General features: G+C 44.5%; 1 protein-coding gene across 2 annotated transcripts in view; it reads left to right on the top strand.

The window, feature by feature from the left end:
* Positions 1–6,848: 6,848 nt before the first annotated feature.
* LOC130314649 (protein FAM193A-like) overlaps positions 6,849–19,163 on the top strand; it is an 82,148-nt gene continuing 69,833 nt past the window's right edge. Inside the window, exons 1-3 of one of the 2 annotated variants that reach the window (XM_056552739.1) lie at positions 6,849–6,988; positions 17,214–17,459; positions 18,256–18,425. In XM_056552739.1, coding sequence (XP_056408714.1) covers positions 17,373–17,459; positions 18,256–18,425 — 257 coding nt within the window. In that variant the 5' untranslated portion in view covers positions 6,849–6,988; positions 17,214–17,372. The remainder of the gene's footprint in view (positions 6,989–17,213; positions 17,460–18,255; positions 18,426–19,163) is intronic. The other variant, XM_056552740.1, reaches the window with a different exon arrangement.

Below are 19,163 nucleotides of genomic sequence, written 5' to 3' on the forward strand. Positions count from 1 at the left end.
TTTATGATGTAGACATAATGTATTTGTAAAAAATGCTCTGGTCTTTTCTATGCAGCATTTGTTGATGATTATGACCTGTCCTTATACAGAGAACAGACTCCACACACAGAGCGCTGCCGATGAGCTGAGAGCGTTGACGCTCATGAGGAGGAGGCAGAGATCATGATGAAACCCCTGACAAACTAGCTCCGCTCTGCCTGGTTGTAGACGTCATTTTTGCAAAAGCTGAAAGCTCCTTATGGCCGCGAGCTGCTTCGTTACGTGTGCGGGTCATTACACCGTCCTCTGTGTGTATGGGGTTCTGGTGGGTGCAGTTCATATAGCACTAATGCCCATGACTTCCATGTGGTTCTTTTATTAGCATGCTTTCTGTCTCTCGCTTTCTAGAAAGCTAAAGCCCATAATGCATTTCTCCTTTTTGCAACAGACATGATTAGTTAGTATAATACTTAATACAAAAACACAGAAATATATATATATATATATATATATATATATAAAAAAAAAAATTATAAATAAAAAAACAGGAGTGCAAGGTGGGGAAATACCTTTGGAACCAATGCACCAGCATTTTTCTTCTTTTGCTGCTGTGTATACCACTATTTAGTAGCAGCACATGCTGACATACTATTGTATTTGTTGTTACTATTGCTGTGCTGCAGTCACTGTGCGCTCACCTAACAACCATCTGGGTTGACTTGATTAAGTTTCACCCAGCGCAATTACATCCCGGGCATTGGGCAATTAGAGGTGGCAAATTATGTACATATATTCTTTAAGGCTATTGTGTTGAATGGGGATTCCGCTGTCCCTTTCACTTGGCAGAAATTCCACAGCGGAAATTCTGCTACACAGATTCTGAAAAATACATTAAACATGTCTTAAAATTTTGCGGAAGAATCCCATTAAAGTTGATGAGGGGTCTGTGTCTCTGTCGGTCTGTCTGTGTCTCTGTCGGTCTGTCTGTGTCTCTGTCGGTCTGTCTGTGTCTCTGTCGGTCTGTCTGTGTCTCTGTCGGTCTGTCTGTGTCTCTGTCGGTCTGTCTGTGTCTCTGTCGGTCTGTCTGTGTCTGTCGGTCTGTCTGTGTCTCTGTCGGTCTGTCTGTGTCTCTGTCGGTCTGTCTGTGTCTCTGTCGGTCTGTCTGTGTCTCTGTCGGTCTGTCTGTGTCTCTGTCGGTCTGTCTGTGTCTCTGTCGGTCTGTCTGTGTCTCTGTCGGTCTGTCTGTGTCTCTGTCGGTCTGTCTGTGTCTCTGTCGGTCTGTCTGTGTCTCTGTCGGTCTGTCTGTGTCTCTGTCGGTCTGTCTGTGTCTCTGTCGGTCTGTCTGTGTCTCTGTCGGTCTGTCTGTGTCTCTGTCGGTCTGTCTGTGTCTCTGTCGGTCTGTCTGTGTCTCTGTCGGTCTGTCTGTGTCTCTGTCGGTCTGTCTGTGTCTCTGTCGGTCTGTCTGTGTCTCTGTCGGTCTGTCTGTGTCTCTGTCGGTCTGTCTGTGTCTCTGTCGGTCTGTCTGTGTCTCTGTCGGTCTGTCTGTGTCTCTGTCGGTCTGTCTGTGTCTCTGTCGGTCTGTCTGTCTGGGTCTCTGTCGGTCTGTCTGTCTGGGTCTGTCTGTCTGGGTCTGTCTGTCTGGGTCTGTCTGTCTGGGTCTGTCTGTCTGGGTCTGTCTGTCTGGGTCTCTGTCTGTCTGTCTGGGTCTCTGTCTGTCTGTCTGGGTCTCTGTCTGTCTGTCTGGGTCTCTGTCTGTCTGTCTGGGTCTCTGTCTGTCTGTCTGGGTCTCTGTCTGTCTGTCTGGGTCTCTGTCTGTCTGTCTGGGTCTCTGTCTGTCTGTCTGGGTCTCTGTCTGTCTGTCTGGGTCTCTGTCTGTCTGTCTGGGTCTCTGTCTGTCTGTCTGGGTCTCGGTCTGGGTCTCGGTCTGGGTCTGGGTCTCTGTCTGGGTCTGGGTCTCTGTCTGGGTCTGGGTCTCTGTCTGGGTCTGGGTCTCTGTCTGGGTCTCTGTCTGGGTCTGGGTCTCTGTCTGTCTGTCTGGGTCTCTGTCTGTCTGTCTGGGTCTCTGTCTGTCTGTCTGGGTCTCTGTCTGTCTGTCTGGGTCTCGGTCTGGGTCTCTGTCTGGGTCTGGGTCTCTGTCTGGGTCTGGGTCTCTGTCTGGGTCTGGGTCTCTGTCTGGGTCTGGGTCTCTGTCTGGGTCTGGGTCTCTGTCTGGGTCTGGGTCTCTGTCTGGGTCTCTGTCTGGGTCTGGGTCTCTGTCTGGGTCTCTGTCTGGGTCTGGGTCTCTGTCTGGGTCTCTGTCTGGGTCTGGGTCTCTGTCTGGGTCTGGGTCTCTGTCTGGGTCTGGGTCTCTGTCTGGGTCTCTGTCTGGGTCTCTGTCTGGGTCTCTGTCTGGGTCTCTGTCTGGGTCTCTGTCTGGGTCTCTGTCTGGGTCTGGGTCTCTGTCTGGGTCTCTGTCTGGGTCTCTGTCTGGGTCTCTGTCTGTCTGTGTGTGTCTCTGTCTGTCTGTGTGTGTCTCTGTCTCTGTCTGTCTGTCTGTCTGTCTGTGTGTGTCTGTCTGTGGGTGTCTCTGTCTGTCTGTCTGTCTGTGGGTGTCTCTGTCTGTCTGTCTGTCTGTGGGTGTCTCTGTCTGTCTGTCTGTCTGTGGGTGTCTCTGTCTGTCTGTCTGTCTGTGGGTGTCTCTGTCTGTCTGTCTGTCTGTGGGTGTCTCTGTCTGTCTGTCTGTCTGTGGGTGTCTCTGTCTGTCTGTCTGTCTGTGGGTGTCTCTGTCTGTCTGTCTGTCTGTGGGTGTCTCTGTCTGTCTGTCTGTCTGTGGGTGTCTCTGTCTGTCTGTCTGTCTGTGGGTGTGTCTGTCTGTCTGTCTGTCTGTGGGTGTCTCTGTCTGTGTCTCTGTCTGTCTGTCTGTCTGTGTCTCTGTCTCTGTCCTAAATAATCTTAAAGCAAAACACATGGGGAAGATTTATCAAAACCTGTCCAGAGGAAACGTTGCTGAGTTGCCCATAGCAACCAATCAGATATCTTTTCATTTTTGAAAAGGCCTATGAAAAAGAAGCGAGCCGATTGGTTGCTATCGGCAACTCGGCAATGTTTCCTCTGGACAGGTTTTGATAAATCTCCCCCATGAAGATCTGTTGTTGTCACCCAAAATGTGCACAAACGCTTCTATGCAGCAGCTCGGGCAAAATCTTATGCAAAATGCCAGAAGACTATTCTTCTCGTATCTCTAATGGGACTGTCTCCCCCCTGTGGAGGGCTTGTGTATAACAGTCTATGCGGAGATAGTGACTCCCTTAAATTTTGCGACTGTTGTCATAGGAGCCCTACAAGGCACCCACAGCGCTTCTAATGGTGTCACCCCTTCAGGCCTTGGAGTATTACATGAGATTACATTTACATGCATGAGCCATGTTTGGTTTGTGGTTAAACCGTAAGCTGAACCTCTAGGACACCTGGCCTTCCAATATGGCTGCCATACCCCCTCATAGTCCCTATTCTCCTGCATTCTTCTTCCTCCGACAATTTGACTGCCTATTTTTAACCTATCACCGCCTGGTAACAGGAAACAGAATTATTCATATTTGACTCGAGCGGCTGGTTTTAGGAAGAGCTGCTTAGTATTCGTCTCTGGCAGCGATTAAGGTGCCAGCTTTTATTGTGCCGGCATGACTTACTCCTCTCTACTCGTCATTAGCCGCGCTCCCTGTTATCTCTTATTGTATCCTAATAGTCACAGGTCTCCGCTGTATCTTGGGGTACTCCAGTGGGAAACTTATTTATTTATTTTTGTTAAATCAACTGGTGCCAGAAAGTTAAACCGATTTTGTAAATTACATCTATTAAAAAATCTTAATCCTTCCAGTACTTATCAGCTGCTTTATGCACCAGAGGAAATTCTTTTTCCTTCCTCCCACACATCAGCCACTCCTCCCATTGAAACACAACGGGGGAGATTTATCAAAACCTGTCCAGAGGAAAAGTTGGAGTTGCCCATAGCAACCAATCAAATCGCTTATTTCATTTTTAACAAGGCCTCTGCAAAATGAAAGAAGCGATCTGATTGGTTGTTACTGGGCAACTTGGCAACTTTTCCTCAGGACAGGTTTTGATAAATCTCCATCAGTGTTTTCTAACCAGGGGGCCTACAGCTGATCAGGACAGGCTCCCTCTGATCACCTGACTAGTGATGTCAGGTGTTGGCCGCATTGCAACCTGGGAAATCCCGAGACATGAGTCATTTTGTCTGCTGTTAAAAAAATATATATATTTTTGGGCAATTGCGAGAAAACCGTCACACACAGGTACAGACACTATATTATGAACTACACTAACTTTACAGCCCCTGTAACATAGTCAAATAAAAATCCTTGAATAATAAAATTAATTTTATTCATTTTTAAAATTTCCTTTTTCTCTTTATTTTATTTTTATTTGGCTCTTATTTTACTTCACAGCCAGGATTTGGGGTATCAAGTAGACATTGGTTTTTATTACATTTATGCACCAAAAACCTTTTCAAAATAAAGCAATCAAAACCTCGCCAAGTAAGTAACATGTCAGTCTTTTTACCAGTAGGAAAGCACATGCCCTTGGTTCTTGCCATTTGCTTGGCGCCGTGCAGCCTCCGCCTGCTGTAGTCCTGGACCATATTTATAGTTATTCTTCCCTATGAGCAGAAAAAAAGGGAATAAAACACTTCTGCCTCCATATTTGATGAGTCACATTAAAGTGCATTAAATCCTATGCATTTCTATACAAACCCTTATATGGCAGCAGAGAGATGACTTTGTACATGAGGCCTAATTCCGTGTCCACACTTGGCACTTTTTGGTCTTTTGGTTTAGTTTTTACACTGCTATATGCAAAAGTGGCAAGGAGTCGTTGTTTTTTTTTTCTTCTCCCGGTCATTGTTAAAAAAATAAATAAAAAAGGTGACAGAACAGAACTTATGAATATGAAATGTTGCATATAGTCCAGCCTTGCATCATACAGTCCCTTGTGTAGAGCCCCGGTGTGATGGCTGGTTAGGTTCTTGCACGTGGTGGTTTCTGCGCAGTTAGGTTCTGTGTGTTACTTGGCATATTTTGTGGTCACACAGATGGTCTGAAATATCGGCAGAAACACTGCTGCGTACAATGTAGAGATAATATGGCAAGGAAGTGCCCACATATAGGGATACTTGTATGTAATTGTGAATCTTATTCAATGTTGTGCCCTGGTATGTTGTTTTTTTTGCAAAATTCATGTTATATACAGTCATGGCCGTAAATGTTGGCACCCCTGAAATTTTTCTAGAAAATGAAGTATTTCTCACAGAAAAGGATTGCAGTAACACATGTTTTGCTATACACATGTTTATTCCCTTTGTGTGTATTGGAACAAAACCAAAAAGGAGGAAAAAAAAGCAAATTGGACATAATGTCACACGAAACTCCAAAAATGGGCTGAACAATATTATTGGCACCCTTAACTTAATATTTGGTTGCACACCCTTTGGAAAAAAATTACTGAAATCAGTCGCTTCCTGCAACCATCAATAAGCTTCTTACACCTCTCAGCCGGAATGTTGGACCACTCTTCCTTTGCAAACTGCTCCAGGTCTCTCTTATTGGAAGGCGCCTTTTCCCAACAGTAATTATAAGATTTCTCCACAGGTGTTCAATGGGATTTAGATGCTGTCACTTCAGAACTCTCTAGCGCTTTGTTGTCATACATTTCTGGGGCTTTTTGACGTATGTTTGGGGTCATTGTCCTGCTGGAAGACCCAAGATCTCGGACGCAAACCCAGCTTTCTGACACTGGGCTGTACAGTGCAACCCAAAATCTGTTGGTAATCATGATGCCTTGTACACATTCAAGGCACCCAGTGCCAGAGGCAGCAAAACAACCCCAAAACATCATTGAACCTCCACCATATTTCACTGTAGGTACTGTGTTCTTTTCTTTGTAGACCTCATTCAGTTTTCGGTAAACAGTAGAATGTCCTTTACCAAAATGCTCTATCTTGGTCTTATCTGTCCACAAGACGTTTTACCAGAAGGATTTTGGCTTAATCAAGTTCATTTTGGCAAAATGTAGTCTTGCTTTTTTATGTCTGTGTCAGCAGTGGGGTCCTCCTGGGTCTCCTGCCATAGTGTTTCATTTCATTTAAATCTCTACGGATAGTTCGCGCTGACACTGATGCTCCCTGAGCCTGCAGGACAGCTTGAATATCTTTGGAACTTGTTTGGGGCTGCTTATCCACCATCCGTACTATCCTGCGTTAACACCTTTCATCAATTTTTCTCTTTCATCCACGCCCAGGGAGATTAGCTACAGTGCTATGATGGGTTGCAAACTTCTTAATAATGTTGCGGACTGTGGCAAAAGGCAAATCTAGATCTCTGGAGATGGACTTGTAACCTTGAGATTGTTGATATTTTCCCACAAATTTCAAGGGTGCCAACATTTACTGCCATGACTGTATGTATGTATGATTGAGATATATATATATATATATATATATATATATATATATATATATATATATATATATATATATATAATATATATATCAATATTTATCTCCCCCTCCCATCTCTCTCACACACGCACAGAAAGCGAAGTGAAAGATTATTTGTGTGTTTTGGACTTACTCCTGGACCCAGTGTTCCTTGCAGTGGGGAGATTAGATGCCCTTTTCTGGAGATTGCAGAGGTCCAAAAAGTGCTTTTAAATAGTTTTTTAAATTCTGGAGTACCCCCTTTAATTAAGCCATGTGTTTAACTGAGCAGCTATTTTTAATTTACAAAACAATGTCATGTGTGAATCCAGCCCTATAGAGATTAATAGGAGAGTTGTAGCATTGAATTGTGCACCGATTTCACTTGAAGTCTAGCCTGTGTGTAGGCACTTAGCTTTGCTGTAATGTCATGTCTAATTAAATATATATATATTTTTTGCATTACAGATTGCATTAAACGGTACCCCTTTCACAGATGGACCACTTGGTTCTGATTTCACAGGCGTCCCACAGGTAAGAGGTTGTATGTGAATATGTGAATTTCCATTTCCACAGCCCATTATGACGGACATTTTTTTGTACATCTGACCACTGTCACTTTAAGCATTAATAGCTATTGGATGCTTTTTCTAATCATTCTCATTCTGAAATAGTTTTTTCGTGACATATTCCACTTTAGGTTAGTGGTAAATTTTCGTCATTACTTGCATCCTTTCTTGGTGAGAAATTCCAAAGTTTCATAAAAAATTTGAAAATGTAGCATTTTTCTAACTTTGAAGCTCTCTGCTTGTAAGGAAAATACATTCCAAATGAATTTGGTAGTGGTCTCCAAACTGTAGCACTCCAGATGTTGCTAGGCAAAAACTCACTGGCTTCCGTAGTCAGCAGAATCGCCGCACCAGGGAGAGGATTGTTCCTGCGCTCTTCTCGGACTACCGTGGGTGGGCAGAGCAGGGGAACCTTACTTTAACCCTCCCCCAATCTGCTATTGATCGGTTGCTTCTGACTGACCAATAGCAGGAATAGGAGGGGTGGCACCCCTGCCACCTCACTCCTATCCCGTCAGGGGGGGTCTTGGACAACACCGATCTCCCTCATTTTCCGTGTCGCCGGTCTCAGGACCCCCCCCGGGCGTGGGCACAGGATGCCTGCTGAACGATTTCAGCAGGCTTTCCCGATCCTGTCCCCACCCGGCAAGCGTCGGGGACCGGAATTCCCACGGTCGTACAGATACGCCCTGGGTCCTTAAGTCCCAAGGAGCCAGGCCGTACTTGTACACCATGTGTCCTAGACAGGTTAAAGGGGTACTCTACAAGAATTTTTTTTTTAAATCAACTGGTGCCAGAAAGTTAAACAGATATGTAAATCACTTCTATTAATAAATCTTAATCCTTCCAGTACTTCTCAGCTGCTATATGCTCCACAGGAAGTCCTTTTCTTTTTGAATTTCCTTTCAGTCTGACCACAGTGCTCTCTGCTGATACCTCTGTCCATTTTAGGAACTGTCCAGAGCGGGATAGAGTTGTCAGCAGAGAGCACTGGGGTCAGAAAGACTGGAAATTCAAATAGAAAAGAACTTCCTGTCTCGAATACAGCAGCTAAGTACTGGAAGGATTACTTTTTTTTTATAGAAGTAATTTACAAATCTGTTATTACATTTTTATTTTCCAGTGGAGTACCCCTTTAAGGCTCTGACACCAAGCACACTTGATGATCAGCTGTTTGCCAGAGCCTCAGCTGTCAGTTTGGGCTGTCGGGCTTGACCTTGCTGCCATAATATTGTTATAATCACTGTCTATAATAGTGTGAACCAGTGTTTCCCAACCAGGGTGCCTCCAGGTGTTGCAAAACTACAACTTCCAGCATGCCCGGACAACAAATGGCTGGGAAACACTGGTGAACTCTGCCTTAGGGCAACTTTCACACATACTTTCAGAATGCCAGAAACTGAGAAGCTGCTGCAAAGAGTCCTATTGAGTTGGAGGAACTGCTATATAAGAGGGTATTCTTGCAGCTATTATTCCTTGTGTCCACTGCAGAACCATAATGGGGGACATGTAGGCACTCTTTGTGCTTCCTCTGTAAGACACTACATTAAATTCCTCAAATACAAGATACAATGAAACATTGAGGTACAGTGTGGGCCCAACAATCCTGTGACGCATGGCTCCTATATACAGTTACTTCAAGGAAAGCATACATGGTAGGAACGACTGCTGCAGACTTGGGAGCACGTCTGAGTACATTTAGGGGCACAAGGAAAGCTGTAGACCAATGTTTTGCAACCAGGGTGCCTCCAGCTTTAGCAAAACTACAACTCCCAGCATGGCCGGACAGCCGAAGGCTGCTGGAGACCCCGGGGATTGCTGCTGCGGCACCCCGCTATCATTACTGCACAGAGCGAGTTCGCTCTGTGCGTAATGACTGGCGATACAGGGACCGGAGTCAGGGGCTATACAGGGGCTTGACGTCATGGCTCCGCCCATCATGATATTACGGCCCGTCTGCTTAATGCAAGTCTATGGCAGGGGGCGTGACGACCGCCCCTCCCCCTCCCATAGACTTGTACTGACGGGGTGGGCCGTGACTTCACGAGGGGCGGAGCCGTGACGTAACGATGCTACGGCCCCTGTACCGCCCGTCATTACGTGCAGAGCGATCTCGCTCTGTGCAGTAATGATAGCGGGGTGCTGCAGCAGCGATCCCCGGGGTCCCCAGCAGTGGGACCCCGGCGATCTGACATCTTATCCCCTATCCTTTGGATAGGGGATAAGATGTCTAGGGGCGGAGTACCCCTTTAAGTGTTTGTTTTTTTATTTTATTGGTATGTAGGCCTTTAGGATTCCATTCTATCTACTTTCGGGACACACAGGCCGGGAAAGTTCTGACCACCTTTTGCTCAACAGTAAATAGGTCAGCCCCTTTTTTTGGGTGACCACACCTTTTGGGGGATTTGTAGGTTTAATTTGGCACGACAGAATTTGTGCCGCACTGCACCACATTTTTGCGCACAACCTGAGAAGGAGGTCTGGTTCATAATAGTAAATCGGGGCCTCTGTGTCTGTTACCAGGCTGTGGTTCTGCCGTCAGTCTCTGTGGTGACCTTTTCCATATGTATAATTATTGGGAGTGCCTCTCCAGACCTCTGGGCACACCTCTCTACAATCACATTGTGTATTCATAGTAAACTGGTTCTAGTAATGATTCTGTATACCAGTGTTTCCCAACCAGGGTGCCTCCAGCTGTTGCAAAACAAAAACTCCCAGCATGCCCAGACAGCCAAAGGCTGTCTGGGCATGCTGGGAGTTGTAGTTTTGCAATAGCTGGAGGCACCCTGGTTGGGAAACACTGCTGTATACTGTAAGACTGGGTTCACATCATGCTTTTGCAATACAGTTCCCATATCAGGTTTTTGATTTAAAAAAACTAAACGTATTCCTCAAAACCTGACTAAACTGTATCAAAACGTGTGTACAAATTTTAATCCGTAGACAGTTTGAAAAAGGATGTCCGGTTGCATTTGTTTAAATGGGCACTGTCACCAACTTTATTTTTTGATATGTTGTAGTACTTATGTACTACAATATATCTCTAATATACTTTTATTATTATTTTTTTAAATTAAAATGTTTTAATTTACATTTGAAAACCGGCCACTAGGGGTCTCCCTCCTAGTGGCCGGCTGCAGCCTGGCGTGACGTCACGCCTGAAAAAGGACTGATGCGGCCGGGCATCGGTCCTTTTTCATTCAGCCTGCGCTCGCTCCCTGCCTGTCAATCAGACAGGCAGGGAGTGAGTGCATTGGCTCCCCGGCCACTGGATGGGAGGCCACTCCTCCCACACATCGCCGCTGTCCCTGCACGCCCGCTGCAGTAAGTGTAATGAGGGAACGGGGTATGCGGGAGGAGGGGGGTTTGTGATGGAGGGAACGGGGTATTGCGCGGGGGGAGGGAGACGGAGGGGACGGGCTAGCGCCGCATGTAACTAACTAATAGTTTATCTACACAGGGTGCCTCCAGCTGTTTCAATACTACAACTCCCAGCATGCCCTGAGCACACTGCCAGGCAGACAAAAGGCATTTTTAATATAGTAAAAATAAAAATGTAAAAGCAGGGAGGGGGTCAGGGATAGGTTGGCAATAGGCAGGGACAGAAAAAAAAAATAGGATGGTGGGAGCTACTCTTTAAGAAAAAAAGTATAAGTTTTTAACTTTTCATTCCATTATGAATAAAGTTTCACTTGTTTTATTGAAATAATAATGAAAAATAAAAAAAACCTGCAAAGTCAAAAACCGTATGGTGAAAACGGGATGGAACTGTACGCACATACAGTTCTGTATGGCTCCCATTCATTCCCAAAAAAGTATATGTTTCAATACGGTACCAAAAAACCGTGGTAGGCTACGGATTTCAGTACGGGGCAAAACATGACAAAACTATACAGGGTGCAAAACGGACACAACCTGATGCATCTTTTGGCAAACGGTTTCCTATGGAGAGTCCATGCATACGGTTTTCAATACGATTCAGTACGGTTTTCAAATTGAAAACATATACGGGAAGTGTATAACAAAAACGTGGTGTGAACTCGGCCTAACAAGAAGACAAAGATGACAGGAGGAGATTGGAGACACTTGTTTTTATTTAATAGGTTTTAAAGAGATTTGTCATCAGAAAATGGACCTATTGTTTAAATCAAGTTTTTGTGTTCCCAAAAAAATTCTTTAAAATTATGGTTAGTTTTTTTTTTCCAGATTTTTCACTTAAGGCTATGTTCACACTGCCGGCTGATCGAGAAAAGATTGTGAAAAGCCGGAGAAAAATTAGTGCTTGCACCGTCTTTTTCTCCGGCTTTTCTCTCCAAAAGAAACATCTCCATCGGGACCCGTTATTTGCTGGTATGCTCCCGAAAAATTACCGCCGGCAAAATGCAAAAAAAAATTAATAAATAAAGGGGGAGTTTGATGGCCGAATTTGCCGGCAGTGTCAAAGGGGCCTTACTATGTATGGTTTAAAATCGTGCAATTTCTGTTCTAACCACTAGGCCTAAAACTAAGCTGACACTTCCTGTTCTGTACAAATCACTTCCCAGCAGTGTCCTCCTTATCACAGACAGGTATAAAGTGAAAGGTGACACCAGTATATAGATAACAGATGTACACACAATAGCTGTTGCTCACAGATCACCCTCCCTGACCCTCTAAAACGAAGTCTGAAAAGTTCACCGAGCACACCGACACCTTTACCCATTCATCTGAATGGGGGACAGCTCCTGTTTGTTGTCTTTGTCCATGGGGTTTTCTGTAAAGCGCTCAAGCAAGAGGTCTTCCCCCTTAGTAATGTACAAAAAATAAAATCGCTCTAATCAGTAAAAAAAATACAGATCATACATTCCTTTTAAACTTTGCATAGGCCATCAGTGTGTGGTTTTAGGGTGGTGTCTCCTGCTGTAGCAAAACTACAACTCCCAGCATGCCCGGAAAGGCTCTGTAACAGCTGGAGGCACCCTGATTGGGAGACACTGTTGTAGGTTATCCTCCACATATGGACAGAACACAGATGCCCCTTGAATGCAGTGCCCATCTACATGCAGCCATGTATTTTAATGGTAACAGTGCCTGTCTCGTCTGTTTTTACCTGGGTCTGGCAGTGTTGTGTTCCAGTGTTTATTTGAATAGGACTAAGCTGCATTACCAGACAAAGCCCCACACATGTGCACAGCCCCTTTGCATGAATGAGGCTATGTTCACACCACAAAATTCCTATGATTCCGCACAATTTCTGTTCTGCAAAGCTGGCTGCAGTTGTTGCAGTAGCCAGAATGTGGAAATTCTGTGGCAGAAATTTTGCCGCATAACTAGGACAACGGGCTACCCATTCAGCACAATGTGCAATTAAATTTGCAGAATCTTCTGGCGGAATTCAGCTCAGATATTCTGCCGTGTGAACATAGCCTAAGAGTGAAGGCCTCAGATGAGGATGGCTAAGTATTTTGCCTAAAATCTCTTAAAGGGGAACTCTGGTGGAAAACAGATATAATATATATATTTTTTTTAAATCAACTATTGCCAGAAAGTTAAACAGATTTGTGAATTTTTTCTATTTAAGAATCTTAACCCTTCCATTACTTATCAGCTGCTGTATGCTCCACAGGAAGTTTTTTCTTTTTGGATTTCTTTCTTTTTTGTCAGACCACATTGCTCTGTGCTGACACCTCTGTCCATTTTAGCAACTGTCCAGAGTAGGAGCAAATCCTCATAGCAAACCTCGCCTGCTCTGGACAGTTCCTGACATGGACAGAGGTGTCAGCAGAGAGCACTGTGGTCAGACTGAAAAGAAATCCGAAAAGAAAATAATTTCCTCTGTATTGTACAGCAGCTGATAAATACTGGAAGGATTAAGATTTTTAAATAGAAGTAATGTACAAATCTGTTTAACTTTGTGGCACCAAAATTTTTTTTTCCACCTCAGTACCCCTTTAATATCCTGTGATTCCTGCAGTAATGTTTTAGCGTCTGTCTCCCTGGTCAGGATGTGCGGCTGGTTCTACAGCAATTAAAACCCTGTGCTTCTTGGGGCTTTTTATGTTATGTTTGCTTCACAGAAACGAATTTTCCAAAGGTGACCAAGCTTCCCATCAGCCTGCCGCAGCCCGAAATATGAGGTGTCCTTTGTACAGATCATGTACATGCTGCGCTGCGCTTTAAAAAAAATAAAATAAAAAAAAATAATAATAATAAAAAAAAAAATATATGTATATATATATATATATATATATATGTATTGAAACAATGTGGGACTTAGCACCTGCAATACATCAGCTTGCTGCACACGGTCCTAGGAACACTGCAAGGTCACATCTAGCCTGTAGACACCGAGCCGAACACCCCAGTTGTTTCAGCCAGTTCATTATATGGATAAATAAGGTTACTTTGGAGTTATGCCAAAGGCTATGTTCCACTCCACTTCTGCATCTGTTATCACCAGAAATCTGCAGCTTTTATTTGCAGATCTCGTATACACTTACTGCAGTGTTTCCCAACCAGGCTTCCACCAGCTGTTGAAGAACCACAACTCCCAGCATGCTCGGACAGCCAAAGGCTGTCAGAGTATGCTGGAAGTTGCAGTTTTGCAACAGCTGGAGGCACCCTGGTTGGGAAACACTGACTTAACACTGACACATTTTTGCAATACAGTTCCCGTATCAGGTTTTTACAAATTTATTCCGTATACGGTTTGAAAAATTAACTTTTCATTCCGTTATGAATAAAGTTTCACTTGTTTGATTGAAATTCCAAGAAAAAAAAAACTTAAGTCAAAAACCGGATGGTGAAGACCGGATGAAACCGAACCCATTGACTCTCATGTTAAAAAAAAAAAATAAGAGATACGTTTCAGTACGGTTTTTCCCCTGGACCAAAAACCGTGGTAGACTACTGTTTTGGGTACGGGGAAAAAAAACCTAACAAAACCGTACAAGACACAAAACGGACACAACCTGATTAATCTTTTGGCATACGGTTTTCAATGGAGAGTCAATGCATAAGGTTTTCAATACGGTTCTGTACGGTTTTCAAATTGAAAACGTATACGGGAACTGTGTGACACAAACGTGGTGTGAACCCTTACTTAGTAAAGTAGTGTATCCAACCACATAGTTATCAGGGAAAGATGATACTGCTATTCTAAGAAGTGTCCTTGCCCCGTTGAACTTCCTAATGCTCTGGCACAGACGTGTTGTCGTATGATGTGGCACAGAGGAATGAGGAGTGCCACGGTTTAGGATAGATAGGTATAAGGTTTTTAACTGCAGGTACCCGCACTGTTTACAAGAATGGGGGTCCCAAGTACGATAGAGCTGCTTTCAAATATATGCATACTTAACATTCTATTGGACTGCTGGGTACAATGCTCGGCCTTCTTTGGCCAATATTCTTTAACCTGTTGGGGACGAAGGGCGTATGCATACGCCCGTGGGAATTTCGGTCCCCGCCGCATGCCGGGCAGGGACCGGACCGGGGTGACTGCTGATGTCAATCATCAGGCACCCCATGCAAATGCCCAGGGGGGTCATTAGACAACCCCCCCCCCCCATGTCGGCGATCGGCGCAAATCACAAGTCAATTCACACTTGTGATTTGCGCCGATTCCGGGTCATTACGGGTCTATGGTGACCCGGAATATAAGGGGGATCGCGGTTGTCTAAGACACCTACAATCCCCCTGAAGGGATAACAGTGAGGTGGCACCGGTGCCACCCCTCCTATCCCTTCTATTGGTGGTCTAGACGCGACCACCAATAGCAGATCGGGGGGCGGGGGGGTTAACTTCATTTTCCCCGTCCTGCCCACCCACAATAGGCGGGGCAGGACGGGGAAACCGTCAGGGACCGGCGCCGAAGATCCACTTACCTATCCGGAGGCTGCCGGCGACGGAGATCGGCGGGCGGCGATGACGTCTGGCAGAAGAGGACGGCTCCCTGGATCCTACAGAAGCTGGTAAGTTGCCTAGCAACATCTGGACGGCTACAGTCTGAGACCATTATACAGTGGTCTCTAACCTGTATCCCTCCAGATGTTGCAAAAATACAACTCCCAGCATGCCCAGACAGCTGTTTGGGCATGCTGGAATATGTAGTTTTAAAACAGCTGGAGGGCTACAGTTTGAGACCATTATACAGTGGTCTCTAAACTGTATCCCTCCAGATCTTGCAAAACTACAACTCCTAGCATGCCCAAACAGCTGATTGCTGTCTGGGCATGCTGGGATTTGTAGTTTTGCAACATCTGGAGGGTCACCGTTTGGAGCAGTGGTCTATATACTGTAGCCCTCCAGATGTTGCAAAACTGCAAATCCCAGCATGCCTAAACAGCAAACAGCTGTCTCAGCATGCTGGGAGTTGTAGTTAAGAACCTCCAGCTGTTGCATAACTACATCTCCCAGCATGCCCTTCGGCGATCAGTACATGCTGGGAGTTAGTATTTTCCAACCAGTGTGCCTCCAGCTGTTGCAAAAGTACAGCTCCTAGCATGCACGGTCTGTCAGTACATGCTGGGAGTTGTAGTTTTGAAACAGCTGGAGGTTTACGCCCCCCCATGTGACCGTACAGGGTACATTCACACAGGCAGGTTTACAGTAAGTTTCCTGCTTCAAGTTTGGGCTGCGTCAAATTTTTCGCTGCAGCGCAAACTCCTAGCGGGAAACTCACCGTAACACGCCAGTGCGAATTTACCCTAAAAACACTACACGAATGCATAATAAAGGGTAAAACACTACATATACACCCCTTACAATGTCCCCCCAATAAAAATGAAAAACTTATTGTACGGCAGTGTTTCCAAAACGGATCCTCCAGCTGTTGCAAAACAACAACTCCCAGCATTTCTGGACAGCCACTGACTGTCCAGGCATGCTGGAAGTGTAGCAACAGCTGGAGGCACCCTGTTTGGGAATCACTGACTTAGAATACCCCTTGTCCACCCATATGCAAAATCCCTAATTTAGTCCTCAAATGCACATGGCACTCTCTCACTTCGGAGCCCTGTCGTATTTCAAGGAAACAGTTTAGGGCCACATATGGGGTATTTCCGTACTCGTGAGAAATTGCACTACAAATTTTGGGAGGCTTTTTCTCCTTTTTACCCCTTATGAAAAGGAAAAGTTGGGGGTTACACCAGCCTGTTAGTGTAAAAAAAAAAAAAAAAGAAAAAAAAAAAAAAATTTACACTAACATGCTGGTGTTGCCCCACTAAGAAAAATAAGGTTATCCCAAAATTTTCAGGTTATCCCAAAATTTTTAGTGTGGGTGATGACAGATTCTAATTAATCTGAGGAGTCCATAACAAGTGCACTTAGACATTTGCTGATGGATTTTTAGGTGGTTTGCCCTCGTCTTTCACCCTACTGCAGGATTCACATCTGCCCTGGTTATTGAGCCCCATTGACATCTTGTTTTGGGATTATATCACTGGTATACTTGGGATTACCTTCAAAAAGGTATATTGGCGCATACCGCGCTGCACCTGTACATTTTAATAGACCAGACTTGGACTTAACTTATTTACTAGCAGACTGTTTCCTGAACATGTGTGTTTTGTTGGCAGGGTTCAGAAGTCTAGAAGTTATTCTGATGTATATTGCTGCCGTAGCTCCACAATGTTATGTGAATGTGTTGTTACTGCAATATATCTCCCATGCTGCTTCTGTGGAACCGCTTACTAGAGGCATCAGCAACGTCTGTCTATGCAGCTTCTCCTCTTCCCATTGATTTCTATAGGCAGCAGCCATAACCTGATATCTATGTGAAGCTGATCGTCAGTCCCCGCTCTCTCTTGTATATGTGTTTTATCAGTGAAATAAGTGAGGGATTAGTTCAGGAGGAAGGAGAGGAGCTATAAGTATAGAGGCGCGTTTATCACTAAGATATATTACAAGGTTTCTACTATTCACTTGTAATATTGATTTATGGAAAAGAAACACCATGGGGGATTGAGTTTCATGACTGAAGCTACCCAATATGTATCACAGATATTGCATCCTTTATAGACTTGGTTTAGCGTTTACTGGAACTTGATGGTTTCACAAAATTTGCTAAGAATAAACAGGGAATACACTTAAACCTATAAAAATCACACATGACTATTTCTGTTTGGTATCGTCCCATTTTTCTCCTACCAGACGATGATTTTAGGATTCTTTACTTGTAATATTGTTAAATTGCTATTTCTTTTTCTTCTAAGGCACCGTTTACATTTGGCCTGGGTCAGAGGGCGCCGTACACCACAGGAGAACATTGCCTCCTCTGTAGGAGTGAACGTAAGGACCTTACACTCTCAGAGTGTGGCACAAAAAACTCAAGCAAACTAGCACTTTCCACATCTCCAAAAGCCAATGCCAAGATGCACCTTCCTTTGTGGGTATGCTCAGACTGCCGGCGGACGGTAGAAAGTGAGGATATCCACCCCACACAAGACCAATCTTTAGTGGTAAGACTGCTTTGGTTTGCATACACTTAGTTTTCTAGGTTCTGTTTTTAGTTATACGCCAAAAACCCCATTCTTCCTCAAATGGGAGCTTTAAAGCGTACCCATCAGATCCAACAATTTTGTTTTTAAATATATCACTCAGTACCTAATCCTGACCATGTACATCTAATTTTTATGTGTCTAGCACCTTTATTTATTTATTTTTTTTACACTTTTAATTTGGCTCACTAGTCTGAATTCCTCTCAAAGGGAGGGGGTGGGGCCCTCACTGTGCAGGTCTCCTCCCCCTCCCTCAGTATTCTGTCCGCTCACATCTCCCCTAGCATTAGCAAAACTACAACTCCCAGCATGTCCTAACTGACAGTAGCGGGACACAAGATGACAGCCCTGCACTCACAGCTGTCAATCAAGGAAGTGTGTCCATGACATAGGTGATGATGGACACAGCAGGAATAGTATGTGTCCAAGGAGGCAGGGGGGGCAGTTGGTTGACTGGATTTTTCTTGACTTGCTTTTCTAATGAAATCAATTGCAAAACCTATTGGTTATACATGCTTTACAACATATCAAAAGTTTTTGTATCTGACAGTGCCCATTTAAAGTGATCTTTGTTATATAGAGGGATTTGGGGCTTATATTTTTTGACTTTACACTCACCATTGACTTCTATAGGATAGAAAATGTAGTGGCTATAAAGTAATAGCAAAACCTTGATTTTCTTTTGTTCCGGACATATTGAGTTGTTGTTGATCTGTACAACCTTGTGAACACCACTATTTATTTTTTTTTCTTTTAGAGTCAAGATTTCCTTTTGCACATGCCACCGGGCAACAGCGGTTCAAAACAGGAATCTGTTGGCGGAGGGCGAATGTTAGTTGGCGCTCAGACTGTTGCACCCACTGTGGCCCTTAATAACTCTGCACCTCCTGAAATGTCTTGCAGTTGTGAAGCATGCAATGAGCGCAGGTAAGGCACATAAGATGACATTCTAGGATACTAAGGGGGCCCATGCTTAGGTCTCTTAATTTTAAATTTTTAAAGGAGTTCCCCATGGGCTTGTGTTCGGAACTAAATGTTCCGAGCGCTGTTTTCGCGCTGCGGGGGTCACAGCCATGCCCCCTCAATGTAAGTCTATGGGAGGGGGCGTGGTGGCCGCCACACCCCCTCCCATAGACTTACATTGAGGGGACGTGGCAGCGCGTAAACAGTGTTCGGAAAATTTAGTTCCGAACGCTGGCCAGTGGAGTACTCCTATAAAGGAAGCCTGTCATTTTGATGGGGCAGTTCCAAAGCAGGAGGCGCTGAGAGAATTGAGATATAGGTAGACCGCCCACATGACTACTTAGCCCAGAATGAGCAGAGATTTACCTGAATAAATGATGAGTTACTTTTCCTACCTCTAGATCAGGTCCTCCTGATCTGTTACATACTGCTCGCCTACTTGTCTCCATTTTCAATCTGACATATTCCCTTTAAGTGAAGATCGGCTCATCTCAACAAATACTACCTGGCCTGGGGGAAAAAAAAGGGCATTCATCAATATTTTACTAGTATATGTGCTATTATAGATGTGAAAAGTCGCCTAAGAATACACCTTCCTGTACCAAATTCACCAAAAGTCGCATGCCATTTAATGAATTTGGTGCACGGGAACTTCAGAGGACCAACACTGCATCAGTTTGAGGGGATGGGTTCCACGTGTCC

This window comes from Hyla sarda, unplaced genomic scaffold (assembly GCF_029499605.1).
Source record: "Hyla sarda isolate aHylSar1 unplaced genomic scaffold, aHylSar1.hap1 scaffold_184, whole genome shotgun sequence".
Taxonomy (NCBI): domain Eukaryota; kingdom Metazoa; phylum Chordata; class Amphibia; order Anura; family Hylidae; genus Hyla; species Hyla sarda.